Below are 14,858 nucleotides of genomic sequence, written 5' to 3'. Positions count from 1 at the left end.
GGAGAAGAGCCCCCTAAGCAAGTTGGTCCTGGGGCTCTGCCACTGTGTACTCTCTGTTTAGGGCCAAATAGAATTCTGTTACTTGACACATTGAAAAGAATTTACAAAAAAACAGAGCAAACTAGAATGCTATTTGGCCCTATACAGAGACTACACAGTGGGAGAATACCTGACCACTGAGACTGACCCAAAATTAAGGAAATCTTTGACTATGTACAGACTCAGTGAGCATAGCCTTGCTATTGAGAAAGGCCGCCGAAGGCAGACCTGACTCTCAAGAGAAGACAGGCTATGTGCACACTGCCCACAAAATGAGGTGGAAATTGAGCTGCACTTCCTAACCTCCTGCCAAATGTATGGCCATATTAGAGACACATACTTCCCTCAGATTACACAGACCCACAGAGAATTTGAAAACAAATCCAATTTAGATCAACTCCCATATCTATTGGGCGAAATACCAGTGTGCAATCACAGCAGCAAGATTTGTGACCTGTTGCCACAAGAAAAGGACAACCAGTGAAGAACAAACACCATTGTAAATACAACCTCTATTTATGTTTATTTATTTTCCCTTTGTACTTTATTTAGCACATTATTACAACACTGTATATAGACATAATATGACATTTGAAATGTCTTTATTATTTTGGAACTTTTGTTAGTGTAATGTTTACTGTAAATGTTTTATTGTTTATTTGACTTTTGTTTATTATCTGTTTCACTTGCTTTGGTGATGTAAACATGTTTCCCATGCCAATAAAGCCCCTTAAATTAAAACAAATTTAAATCTATCCCCCTTTGTGTCAACTTCCCTTTGATGGCCTCATGGATATCCTCTCCCATGTGTGTGTGCTTCCAGATTTGTTAAGCCCAACAGCTCCTCACAGGATTCCTTATTTTTAAAATCTGACAAACACCAGAAGCTGGGCATTATCAGTGTTATTCATCCACAGCTAATGAAATGCATGGTGCATTCTGAATGGCCTCATCAACTTGTGAAGTTAAATCTTCAGCTAATATTTCAGTTCTCCTTATTGCTGTGGAATCTGACAGTGGAATATGTTTGATCTTTTCCCCGAGTTCATATTTTTGTTTACCTTAACCTCACTAGGGTATGTGGGACGGTAGCGTCCCACCTCGTCAACAACCAGTGAAGCTGCAGGGTGCCAAATTCAAAACAACAGAAATCCCATAATTAAAATTCCTCAAACATACAAGTAATTTACACCATTTTAAAGATACACTTGTTGTAAATCCAGCCACAGTGTCCGATTTCAAAAAGGCTTTACGACGAAAGCACACCAAACGATTATGTTAGGTCAGAGCCAAGTCAAAGAAAAACACAGCCATTTTTCCAGCCAAAGAGAGGAGTCACAAAAAGCAGAAATAGAGATAAAATTAATCACTAACCTTTGATGATCTTCATCAGATGACACTCATAGGACTTCATGTTACACAATACATGTATGTTTTGTTCGGTAAAGTTCATATATATATATCCAAAAATCTGAGTTTACATTGGCGCGTTATGTTCAGTAGTTCCAAAACATCCAGTGATTTTGCAGAGAGCCACATCAATTTACAGAAATACTCATAATAAACATTGCTAAAAGATACAACTGTTATGCATGGAATTTTAGATCCACTTCTCCTTAATGAAACCGCTGTGTCAGATTTCAAAAAAACTTTATGGAAAAAGCAAACCATGCAATAATCTGAGTACGGCGCTCAGACGACAAATCAAGCCAAACAGATATCCGCCATGTTGGAGTCAACAGAAGTCAGAAATAGCATTATAAATATTCACTTACCTTTGATGATCTTCATCAGAATGCACTCCCAGGAACCCCAGTTCCACAATAAATGTTTGTTTTGTTCGATAATGGCCATCATTTATGTCCAAATACCTCGTTGTTGTTCACGCGTTCAGTACACAATTCAAACTCATGACAGATTATTGCATGGTTTGCAAGTCCAGCGGAAAGTACCGACGAAAAGTCCAAAAAGTTATATTACAGTCCGTAGAAACATGTCAAACGAAGTATAGAATCAATCTTTAGTATGTTTTTAACATAAATCTTCAATAATGTTCCAACCAGAGAATTCCTTTGTCTGTAGAATTGCAATGGAACAGAGCTCGCTCTCACGTGAACGCACGAGACTGAGCTCGTGGCTCTCTGGCAGACCTCTGACTCATTCCCCTCTCATTCGCCCCCACTTCGCAGTAGAAGCATCAAACAATGTTCTAAAGACTGTTGACATCTAGTGGAAGCCTTAGGAAGTGCAATATGACCCCATAGACACTGTGTATTCGATAAGCCAAGAGTTGAAAAACGACAAACCTCAGATTTCCCACTTCCTGGTTGGATTTTTTCTCCGGTTTTTGCCTGCCATATGAGTTCTGTTATACTCACAGACATCATTCAAACAGTTTTAGAAACTGTCAGAGTGTTTTCTATCCAAATCTACTAATTATATGCATATTCTAGCTTTTATGGCTGAGTAGCAGGCAGTTTAATTTGGGCACGCTTTTCATCCAAAATTCCCAATGCTGCCCCCTACCCTAGTGAAGGTAGGTGTCAGCTAGGTGTCAGCAACTTCACACATGCGTATTCTTTTACCATCTCAGCGTCTGAATTATTTTTCGTTTTCCCAAAACCCAAACTATCCTCAGTGAACACTCCATTGCACGTTGTTGGGCTGTAAGGGAATTGACAAGGACTTTAGTGGACTTCTCATATTGGGATTTGAGTTGGTTAATCTTGTTTGTTCTCACCTCCGTGTTCAGGGGATACGTCTGATCGAATGTATTATGCCTGGTGCCATTATGGCGTTTAACATGGGCCCTTTTCACGAGAGCTACGGCATATCAGGCACATTGGTTTTGTGCTAGTTGCGGGGAGAATGAATACTGTTCCGTCCACTCGTCTTTGAATATACGGTTTTCAGGGTCAACTTTTTTTTTTAACAAGCCATATTAAGAAAGATAAAGGTAACTAAGCTCCTATCTGTGATATTGAAAGTTGAACCGCGTTTAAATCTTTCTGTTTATTTCTGCCTACTTGTCCCAAGGTTCCGCAGAGGATATTTGGATTAATGTGATTGGGTAAAACGCGGCCTCTTGTAATTGCATATAACCACTCGATTGGATTAGACGGGGCACTAGTAGAGACGGGCGTTGCTTTGGGAGAAAGAGAGAGAGAGTGAGAAAGAGAGGTTGCTGAGTTAAAGAGGCCCGCTGTGTCCGGTAGATAAAAAAAAAAAAGCTGTCTAGAAACATTGGATTGACTTTTATATAACAAAACAGACCACAGTCCGCCAGTTGAGTTGGGCGGCCCTAGAATGTATGTAAGCAGACCTGGGTTCAAATACTATTTGAAATCTTTCAAATGCCTGCCATATGGGTAGGGTTTGCAGGTCTGGAACTATTCTACTGGTAATCACAAATAAAGTATTTGAAAAATTATAAAAAATAGTTCTTGAACCCAGGTCTGGATGGAAGACATTAACCTGAAGGCTCTTTCGGGACATAAGACCACACCATTGATATTGATTGCATATGAATGTCAATATAAATACAGTAAATTCCAGAGTGACTTACAGGAGCAAATAGGGTTAAGTGCCTTGCTCATGGGCACATTGGCAGATTTTTCACCTATGAATGTCCATGAGAGGAGAGTCTGAACGGTGAACAATGAGTGATAGGAAGGGATGAAACTGTAAACTTAATGGTAGTGGTTATGTAATGTTGAACGGTGGAGGGTTTAGAGCGGAGGTGAGAAAGACAATCTGATCTAGGAGGATTACCTCATTGGCTTGCATTGACTTGATTTGCGTCCGTCAGTTAATCTGGCATTGTTTTGTACATACTCTGGAATTGATGCTTGGACTCGGCCAATCCTGATCCTGGATCAGTCGCTCTATTGTGTTGGATTAATTTTACAGCGGCCAGGTGCTAAACCAGCTGATTGAACTAATCAAGGTCTTGACCAAACCAATCCCTAGTTGAGGAAGAGAGATTTCATCACCAATTGGAGTAAGATCCTGCAAACTTGAAATGTGGTTCATTTGTGGACCTGAGTTATACAATTAGAATGTGGTTCACTATGGTGGTAAAATACCCAGATTCCTTTTCAAGAGCAAAAACTCTTTGATTTCAAGAATGTTACTGGAGAGTTAAAGATAAAAAATCAGGAATCCTGAATTTCCTGTTTTCTATTGCCTTGTTTGTGTACTGTTTAGGTTCACTGTATGTGCCAACCACACACAATACATTCCCTCACAGGAAGTTATTAGAATTCAAACTTCCAGTAACAGTCTTAGCTATGTACAGGCCAGTGGGACACTATGGATGTGGATACATCACACTTCTCTAAACAAAAGCATTTAGAGAATGTTCTCGTACTGTATGGTTTCTTATTTGCGGAAAAACACAACAGTTTGCAACGAGGGCAGAATGTGAAGGAATTTAAGAACTATAACTGCTGTTGTTTCTCATCACCATTTTGTGAAGCTAGGGGTACACCATCATGTTACGTAACCAGCCATGTAATAACTCACAGTTGAGTGCTACTCATCTTCAAGAAAAAGATTTAACAGTCAGACTCCCATGGAAACGATCAACATCAGGCTATTCTTAGTTCCCGCTCGGACCACAGGGTCCTCAAAGTGTAATATTGTCACTGGACAACAAAAACAATTCACTACCGGCTGCAAACAAACACCTTATGTAAAAGGCCAGAGCAAAGCAGCATGACTCCGGCTTGCGTAAGAGCCCCAGGCAGTGTGCTCTGTGAAGACAGGGGGTTCCTCTAGCATGGGAGTGAGATGTGGAGCTGTCTGGGGAGAAGGTCACGTTGAGTGCACCATTGTAGGCTAGTCACACAAAAGACCACCGATCTGCGCAAAAACTACCATAAAGCATTATAATTTTTTCATTTAAATGGATGTATTCGATGCACACAATGCAATTGCAAGTTGTATTTGGAACTTCCGTCGAATAATATGCTTTCCTGTCTATTTGAAATATTATAGTTATTTTGCTCACTGCTCAATGGTCACGTGCACTGCCATTTGCTTCTGCGAAATTCTGTCTTGAGTGTGTAAAGAACTGGCACCAAATCCTGGTCTTGGAGAACAACTGTGTGTCCTGTAGGCAATGTGTACTGAATTAGGCCCATTGAGATGAACTGCTGAACACAATTCAGGGGACCGCTATACATCTAACATTTCTCTCCCTAAATGTCTTAGTTTTGACCGTTGAATTAAGCCTGGTTATGATGTGATTGTTTGGTTGAAACTAAAACCTGCATACACAGTGGGCCTCCAGGACCAAGACTTAGAGTCCTGAGAGATCACTGTGGAAGATAACTCACAGGAGCATAGGGCACAACTCAAGCAGCCGGTACCAATTAGTTTCCTACATCTTCCTCAGTGGCTCCCTGTGAGTTTTGCAGGGTGGAAGCAATGTGGTGAAAGCTCCAACACTACATTGCTCCTACCTATCCAGACTACTGAAATCAGCAAACATTGAAAGGTAAGGGGAAGGGGCAGGTGTAGGGATCGGTTTGGGATTATCCTACTATATTGCAATTTGTGCTCCCATTTTCTAGCCACGGTTACCTCCAGACAAAATAGAGACCACATATGAAAAGGTCCACTGTAAATTAGTAAACGTTCCGATTCCCACACCAGTGTAGACATTTTGTTGAGGTCATGAGCTGATTATTCCTTCTTTACGTGGTGCCATTAGTGCGTACAGTGAATACGGAAAATATTCAGACCCCTTGAACTTTTTCCACATTTTGTCACGTTACAGCCTTTTTCTAAAATTGATTCAATTGTTTTTTACCCTCATCAACCTACACACAAGAATACCCCATAATGACAAAGCAAAAACAGGTTTTTCTTAAATAACTGAAATATTATATTTGCGTAAGTATTCAGACCCTTTACTCAGTACTTTGTTGAAGCACCTTTGGCAGAGATTATAGCATCAAGTCTTATTGGGTATGACACTACAAGCTTGGCACACCTGTATTTGGGGAGTTTCTCCCTATCTTCTCTGCAGATCCTCTCAAGCTCTGTCAGGTTGGATGGGGAGCATCGCTGCACAGCTATTTTCTGGTCTCTCCAGACATGTTCAATCAGGTTCAAGTCCGGGCTCTGGATGGGCCGCTCAAGGACATTCAGAGACTTGTCCCAAAGCCACTCCTGCATTGTCTTGGCTGTGTGCTTACGGTCATTGTCCTGTTGGAATGTGAACCCTTGCCACAGTCTGAGGTCCTGAGCAGGTTTTCTTAAAGGATTTCTCTGTACTTTGCTCCGTTCATCTTTCCCTTGATCCTGACTAGTCTCCCAGTCTCTGCCGCTGAAAAACACCCCCACAGCATGATGCTGCCACCGCTTCACCGTAGGGATAGTGTCAGGTTTCTTACAGACGTGATGGTTGGCATTCAGGCTAAAGAGTACAGTCGTGGTTTCATCAGACCAGACAATCTTGTTTCTCATTGTCTGATAGTCCTTTAGGTGCCTTTTGGCAAACTCCAAGTGGGCTGTCATGTGCCTTTTACTGAGTGGCTTCCATCTGGTCACTCTACCATAAAGGCCTGATTGGTGGAGTGCTGCAGAGATGGTTGTCCTTCTGGAATGTTCTCCCATCTCCACAGAGGAACTCTTCTTCCGAACTTCTTCCATTTAAGAATGATGGAGGCCTTCCCCAGGTCTGTGCCTTGACACAATCCTGTCTCTGAGCTTTACGGACAATTGCTTCAACGTCATGGCTTGGTTTTTGCTCTGACATACACTGTCAACTGTGGACCTTATATAGACAGATGTGTGCCTTTCCAAATCATATCCAATCAATTGCATTTAGCACAGGTGGACTCAAATCAAGTTGTAGAAGCATCTCAAGGATGATCAATGGAAACAGGATGCACCTGAGCTCAATTTCGAGTCTCGTAGCAAAGGGTCTGAATAGTTATCTAAATAAGGTATTTCTTTATTTTTATACATTTGAAAACATTTCTTAAAAACCTGTTTTTGCTTTGTCATTATGGGGTATTGTGTGTACATTGATGAGGGGCAAAAAATATTTGATACATTTTAGCTGTAACGTAAAAAAATGAGAAATAAGGGAAGGGGACTAAATACTTTTCGAATGCACTGTATAGGTGCCCGTTTGCCGTGCATGCTCCATATTTTGGTTACACTGCGCTTTTTCAGAGAGGGGAAAGCCCAACTATATTTAGCCCTCAAGATGGTGGAGAAGAGGGAAGCTTAATGAAGGAGTAAAGTCTATTTCCCAAGGGTACTCTTAATGAATGACCAAATAGTCTATAACTCCGGGCTCAGATCTCCCAAGATGACTGCTAGCTTAGATTGAATCGTCTTTTTCTGAGCCTCTTTCCACGTCGGGGAGAAACCGCCAGACAGGAAAAAAAGCTGATAAAAAGATGCTGTCCTAGCTTATCACTGGGATAATGACACCTTGCCTGTCCGTTGTCACAGAGTGAGATGACCTTTCCATCTATAGCACTCTGCTCTCTGCCTGCCACTTCTGCTGCGGTGGCGCTTCGCCGGTGCTATTCTTAGCTTGGAGACTATTGAATAATACATCCCGGTGCACTCCTATCTCTCCGCCTCCCTACTCCTCCTCAAATGTGTGTTATTGAGGAGTTATGTGAGGAGAAATGGTGGGGGGAGGGCAATACAGTTACAGTAGGCCAGAATGCAGGAGATGGGGTTTTTCCATTTTAAAGGAGAGCGGAATTCCGAACTCATTCTTTTTTTTTTTTATGACAGGATAGGAGCAGAAGAAGGGAGACAGAGTAATGGCAGCAGAAATGTGTAGAGTTCATGCCTCAATAGAACCGGGATCCCCACTACAGGGGAAGTGTATGGTTTCGGAGGCGAGAGCATTACCCGCTCGACCAGACTCCGGGCCAGCAAGAGGTGTGTTTTGTGGAGAGCTGGTTTATTGTGACTGCTCGCTGCAGTTTGGCTGCCAATTTGTGGCTGAAGGAGAAAAGGAAGCTAATGCCTATTGCAACCACCCACTCAAGGTTGTCTATCCTTTTCTCTCCCGTCACAAGCAATGCTTTACATATTTATACTAGTATTGAGAAATACCCATCTAGCACATAACATTCTGAGAACCATGTTTCTTAGTGGTGGTTGAGTTTTGTCTGCACCAGATAGGTCTGTCACGGTTTTCTTCCTGGGATGAAGGAGAGGACCAAAATGCAGCGCGGCTAGTGTTCAACATGTTTAATAGACGAATAAACAGTAACACTAATACAAGTAACAAAATAACAAATGTGAAAACCGAGACAGACCTATCTGGTGCAGACAAAACTCAGAGACAGGAAACAATCACCCACAAAATCCCAACACAAAACAAGCCTCCTATATATGATTCTCAATCAGGGACAACGATTGACAGCTGCCTCTGATTGAGAACCATATTAGGCTGGACACAGAAATAGACAAACTAGACACACAACATAGAATTCCCACCCAGCTCACGTCCTGACCAACACTAAACAAGCAAAACACATAAGAACTCTGGTCAGGACGTTACAGGGGGTTTATTCTCCAGGTCTTTAACCGTTTTCCAGAACTTCTTGGGTTTAGACCCACAGGGAGAGAACTGCTCCTTAAAGTAACTAACTTAGGCCTTCTGGATAGCCTAAGTGCAGTTATTTCTCATTTGCCTGAATGAGAGCCAGTCAGCCTGAGTATGTGGGTGCCGAGCCTTTCGCCAAATGCAATTCTTGAGGTGGAGTAACTCTGCAAGATCACGGTAGAACCAGCGGCTGAACCTGTTTTTAATTCTCATTTGCTTTATGGGGGCGTGTTTGTTAACAATACCACTGCAAATATTTGAAAAAGGTCCAAGCCTCTTAGACAGAGGAGATCAAGCTGATTCTATACCATTTTACAATTGAAGCCATTGTATTTTTGATGCTGTTCAATGTCATCATCCATCTCTTATGATCAAACCCTAAGACAAACAGTACAATGATGACTAAATGTAATAACATTGTTTACGTCTAGTCGTCTTGCCGTAATAGTCGTACCATTAAATACATTGTCTTGAATACAAGCATGATTATTCTGTATTTTGCATTTCATTGTATGCATTTGGTATGTATATACGTTGCCTATAACTGTTAGGGCTCCAGCACCTTGATCACCTCTTCAGAGGGAAAGAGCAGCAGTGTGGCAGGGCAATGGGCACTACTGCCACAATACCCAGCTGTGGCACGTCAGTGGCGAGCTCAGCGCGTGCCACTTCAAGGTGTGTGACCTGACTTTTGTCCTCACTCAGAGCTCTGGAATTGAGGTTTGAAGTTGGTCGGGGGCGAGACATGCTGTGAGGTTGTGTGGTGCACTCTGTCTCGTTACCTTTATCTTTTGGGCGGTGAGTTTGCCACATGCACTGAGGGCTGAGCCCTATCTATTATTGATATCAAAGTCTTTGAAATGCTCACATGCACAGGTGACTCCAAAGTCATGGGCATTTGGTTTTTGTGGACTGTTTGAAGCTTTGATGGTGAGGTTTAAGCAAACATGAATTAGTCATTATTTTGATTGCTTATTTGTATGACCCGGTGACCATCTTATTAGTATCCCATCATTTTTAATGACATTTTAAGAAAAAAAGTATATACAGTTTTATAATCAGATTGAGATAGGCCTATAGATGTGTTGTAGCTAGCTACCCATATCAGGAGTACATACATTTTGATGGGTGAGTCAAGATACTAAATAAAGGTTAATTGTAACCTATTTTACAATTCGAAACAATAGTATTTGAACAATAGAAGCAATTTTGTGAAACTGAGAAATGTTGTCTGAGTGATCGTGGATAACTTGAGTGGGAATCTCGTATGCACCTCCTCCCGACAGCAAATTATACATTCAGTCGGGAAAGGGGGGAGGTTCGCCCGAGTAGCGCATCACGACTCAGTTCAAGAAGGGTGCTGCCTGTGTGTGTGGAGTAGACTGCAATGGATGAGAGTGAAGCGAGCAGCTGCACATGCAACAGCAGACGATAGTAGACCTAGTGTTTGTTCCTCGTCTCTCTGATATTACAAGATTTGAGACAATAAGATAAGACAGCCAGCGGTTTCAACAGCGGTAAAACGTGAAATACAAAAAAATCGCGCGTCTGTGGTTATTCCAGATGTGGGGGGTGCCTCTAGTAAAGCATCATAGTCGATGTTTAGACGCGAGATGGAAAAACAAGGTGTTCCCCAATAGAACGACTACATTGAGGAGAATGATAGGCGAACTTGGTTTAAAAGTATACTTATTTGATGTTGACCTAGCTTGAATCGAAAATGGTTCAGAACGTGGTTCTGGTATTTTTTCGCAGGAGACTCAGCCAGAGGCCGAACGTTGAGGAGTTGGAAAGCCGGAATATTCTAAAACGTGAGTTGTAAAACTGCCTTTTTATTTACATTTATGCACTTTTAATCTTTCTTTTCATTAAGTAATGTGAAATTCATGCGCAGGTCCTAAATGAATCTACCAAGGTAGACAATACATACGTGTATTATGATACACACATTCACTCGTGCAAAATTCAGGAGAGGGAAAGGATGAGCACACATTGTTTTCCAACATACATAATGTAACATGACTTTGTGTTGAGAAATTCGTTTAGAGAATTGACCAACAGCACATATTATTTTGGGCAGGCTACAGCGTTCTGTTTCTCTTACATACGCGTTTTAATTTCGAGATTCTATGTGAATTTGGATCTGACCCAGAGTGAAACAAGATTTACACTTAGACCAAGAATTTATGTTTAAAATGTTCAAATATACATATATATCCCCATAGATTAGACTTGATTTGTAATATCTGAATCGGTGTCTACAGTCAAACACAGTGGTACACTGGTATTGATTTCATAATCATTCACCCATAGATAAGGTTTAGGGTCAAACAGTGACATCACTGACATGTGGATTAGGGGGAAAACTGATGAAAATCAGTTGATACCTCAAGTGTTCTTATCAGTGTCGTTGTCTTCGGCCTATCACTAATTGTATTATTCTCATTGGTTTAAAGAGAGAAATGACCAGACCGAACAAGAGGAGAGGAGGGAAATCAAACAGCGGCTCAACAGAAAGGTATGTTACACTTTTTTATTACAGTACTTAGTTACTATGTATAATTATTAATTTATTGTTTTTATTGTCAATGTAATAATACACTGTGCAGACATCCCATTACTCCTGACTGAAGTACTTGTTCTGTTTTTATACTTTATTTCATGCTATACACTAGTTGCATCAATGTTTTGGGAAGTGCTCTGGATAAGACCATAATAAGAAATCTTGTATAAGCCTACTATGGCAAAATCGTTACTTTTATGAGAGCAGCATTATGATGCCAAAACCACAGATGAATACAGGAATTTCAGACCATTGTGTATTTCAGCTCAATCAGCGGCCCACAGTCGACGAACTACGGGACCGAAAGATTCTCATCCGCTTCAGCGATTATGTCGAGGTAGCCAAAGCTCAAGATTATGACAGGAGAGCAGACAAGCCCTGGACCCGGCTTTCGGCAGCCGACAAGGTGTGTGTGTGAGAATGTCAACAATGTGAAAAATAAGGATCCTTCGACTGCATCTCCCATATTTCACATTCCACACAAAATGTATGATTCCCCACTCAAATGGCAAAGTGACTGGCACATACCCTTTTTTTAGCATTTTGTGATGTAGGTTACATGTCCTATTTATTGCCCTGGCTGCCTCCTCCATAAAGCAAGAATGTCTCACTGTTTTCTAGCTAGCTTCAGCTTTTTTTCTCACTCCATATCTCAGATTGTGGCTAAGACCTTGTCATTGTCATCTTTCTTTTGTTTACTACGCTCCCGGTGCTGAGTTTTGCAGACTGTGGGTCGATGCATGCGAGGGTCGATGGGTGCGTGGTAAGCCTCTGATTAAGAATGCTCTCTAGTCTAACGCTCGTTTTCTTCCTCTGCAGGCGGCTATCCGAAAAGAGCTGAACGAGTTCAAAAGCACTGAGATGGAGGTACATGCCTCGAGCAAGCACCTTACGAGGTCAGTGTGTGTTCTGTGCTTGCTTCTATTCTTGGCTGCGGCCGACTCTATTTTTAGCTCCTCTTACATGTCTAGAAAAGGTCCACAGCGCTAAAGATAGATGCGTAAAAGGGGAGGAGGGGAGTCCGTGCTTACCTTCCCCACGGCCTGATATTGGCAAGAGAAATTACAAATGCTGTCTGTCCCCAATTAAGTGTGTGCGGTAAACGAATGTCCTCCAGTCGATTTGTACCAATGATCTAGGGAGACAGCAGCCCCACTCTCCCGGTACACATAGCCGTGCTAAAAATAGCCTCACAAGATTGATGAATAGCTGTAATCATAAGTGGAGGGATTACAAAGGCACCTTCTGAGCTCATGACTCTTCCTCCCCCTCACTCTTCCCCCTTCCTTTCCTTCTGTAGGTTCCATAGGCCATGAATACGAAGGGGAGATACTTCTATGAAGAAATACTGCTGAGCCTAGAATTTTCGGTTGCTGCGTCGGCAGCGGTTAGAAAACTGCCGGAGCACTTAAGCCATTCTTCCAGAGCCCGGTCCTTTGTCTGCAGGGTGTCCTCGATTCCTCCAGCACGCCCCTGGCCTTCATCGATAGGAGGGGTGGACGGATGGTGATGTTTGGGTGTGTGGCAGTGAATCCCAGAGGCTGTCTCCCCACTGTGGGAGCTGCCTGGAGGCAGAATACTAAAGACGGAACCCCAGACTCCGTCTGTCTGTCTGCCCATTGGTTAAGATGGAGCCGAGGGAAGAACAATGTACTTCGGTCTGTGTGCGTGTGTTTTTTTAACAGTCTCCTTTGAGAAGGTGGCAAATCCGTATGGGGAAGATGACGGTTGTGCATGTGACCAGCTTCACCTTTTACATTTAAAAAAATAAATAAGTGTCACTTGGGGGGGGGGGGGGGGGGCTGTGTGGTCGGTCAGGGGTAGATTTTGTACCAACTGTATATGTCAATCTGAACCGGACTGTCAATGTCTTTACTGAAAATAGAAAACCTTTGTAAGCACTACTTGTCTTCAAAATACAAGGTCTTTAAAAAATGTTTTTGCCTCTTATTTTTGGTAATTAGCATATTTTTTGGAAAGTATTAATAAACTGATTGCTAGGCAGCTGAACAGAGAGCATTAGTAATGTCGTCTTTTTTGGGCACTAACATAGGCTCACTCCGTCATGGCACGTTGGCCAAAACATTTATGTTTTTGGGGGGGGGGGGGGTTTGGATAAAGGTCTGTGGTAAACACAGAACGTTTTGTTCTATGAGATAATCTTCATCAGCTAACATAACTTTTTGTGAACTTGTAAGCATTTATGTAATCAAAACAAGCTCATAAAGGCTTCATAATTCATAAAAGTCATGTTAATTGACTGATACTGTATTATCTCATAGAACAAAATGTCTAAGATATCCTAAGCCTGTATTAACCTCAGACCTTATTTTTGGCATATATCCCAAAACCCCTATCTTTCCCCATGAATTTCCAACTAACTGGAGGTAGAAAATGAAAACTCATTTCAGTTTTTTAGGACTACAAGCTGGCGAGCTCTATATGTAAGAGCAAAGCCTCGATCCAGCCTTCCCCTTTGTGTTGCTCAGAAAGTACTCAGGTACAGTGGTAAGCAGGGTGAATGTGAGACTCATGAGTCTGGCAATGTGAGATTATGTAAAGTATAACAGTTACTCAGACACTCAAACTGATACTCAAATGGATATTTGTCCATTAGAATAACGTGAATAAGTTGAAGTACTACTTTCATATTTCCCTGCCAAATAAGGTAGTTTAGTTTATCTGAATTCACATTATAAAACATTTTAAAAGTGAAATTAACTTCAGGCAATGTTAACAGCAGGCATGCCATTAGAACAATTTTCACAGAAATGCATTATATATTTTGAAAATACTACTCGCAGCGAGAGACGGTTAAAACCATAAAAAAGCTATTAACAGTGTCAAACATCACTGCAATAATACATAAATTAATTCATAAATATACAAATTATATATTAATATCATATAAATGAACATTTTATACTTTTTAAATAAGGCATCTAGATTTCTTTTAAGTTATGCTCAATATATTTAATTGATTGCAATTAACGTAGAATGACGAGAAAACTTAATGGAGCACAAACATATCTTATAAATGTGCAGAAACCCACTTGATTTGGGTTTAGAACCTTAATCCCCTCAGGCAGGAAAAGAGCCTGTAGTCCTCTCCTCACACTCAGTATGTCCTGTCTTGTTAATGGGAGAGACACAAAACGCAGCACTCAAATACACTCGCAACACCTCAGGGGGTGCAGTCAGCACTTTGAGTATGGCCTACAAAAGAGGGACCTCTTTAATGCTGCGTGAGTGGAAGGGCAATTTTGTTGTTGTTGTTGTTTCTAGCCTAGTCACGACTGTCATTTACACTCACCATCTTCTTGAAGAGTCTGTCCTGAACTGACCTCATGCCTTTCCTCGTCAAGCACATCTGCAAACAGCAGGTGACAAAACGTTTTCGAAGGGTTTGAACTCTTCAGTGCCAGACAGAGTAGACAGAAGAGGAAATGGGGATAAGCACAATGCCATATAGATCTGTCATTCTCATTGAAAGCAAGTCTAAGAGGCGGTAGATCTGTTCTATGTACGCTATGTCTATGCTTCCCAGTCTTAAGTTTTGTTTTTCAGTCTTACTTTCAGTTTGGTAAATCAGCTTGAAACAGCTGAAAATACAATATTTTTGGTTATGGGAAAGATATTTCACAGCGATTTAGATCGTACAATGAT

At 41.5% G+C, this 14,858-nt stretch overlaps 1 protein-coding gene across 2 annotated transcripts in view; it reads left to right on the top strand.

Moving 5' to 3' along the window:
• Positions 1–13,208, top strand: part of LOC139542106 (phosphatase and actin regulator 3-like) — a 55,298-nt gene extending 42,090 nt beyond the window's left edge. For both annotated transcript variants that reach the window (XM_071347144.1, XM_071347143.1), the window contains exons 8-12: positions 10,385–10,440; positions 11,086–11,147; positions 11,458–11,598; positions 12,012–12,088; positions 12,493–13,208. In XM_071347144.1, coding sequence (XP_071203245.1) covers positions 10,385–10,440; positions 11,086–11,147; positions 11,458–11,598; positions 12,012–12,088; positions 12,493–12,508 — 352 coding nt within the window. In that variant the 3' untranslated portion in view covers positions 12,509–13,208. The remainder of the gene's footprint in view (positions 1–10,384; positions 10,441–11,085; positions 11,148–11,457; positions 11,599–12,011; positions 12,089–12,492) is intronic.
• The last annotated feature ends 1,650 nt before the right edge of the window (positions 13,209–14,858 follow it).

The sequence above is a fragment of the Salvelinus alpinus genome, chromosome 17 (genome assembly GCF_045679555.1).
Source record: "Salvelinus alpinus chromosome 17, SLU_Salpinus.1, whole genome shotgun sequence".
NCBI lineage: Eukaryota > Metazoa > Chordata > Actinopteri > Salmoniformes > Salmonidae > Salvelinus > Salvelinus alpinus.
The sequence above is the reverse complement of the archived record's forward strand: the minus strand, read 5'-3'. Positions and strand labels throughout refer to the sequence as shown.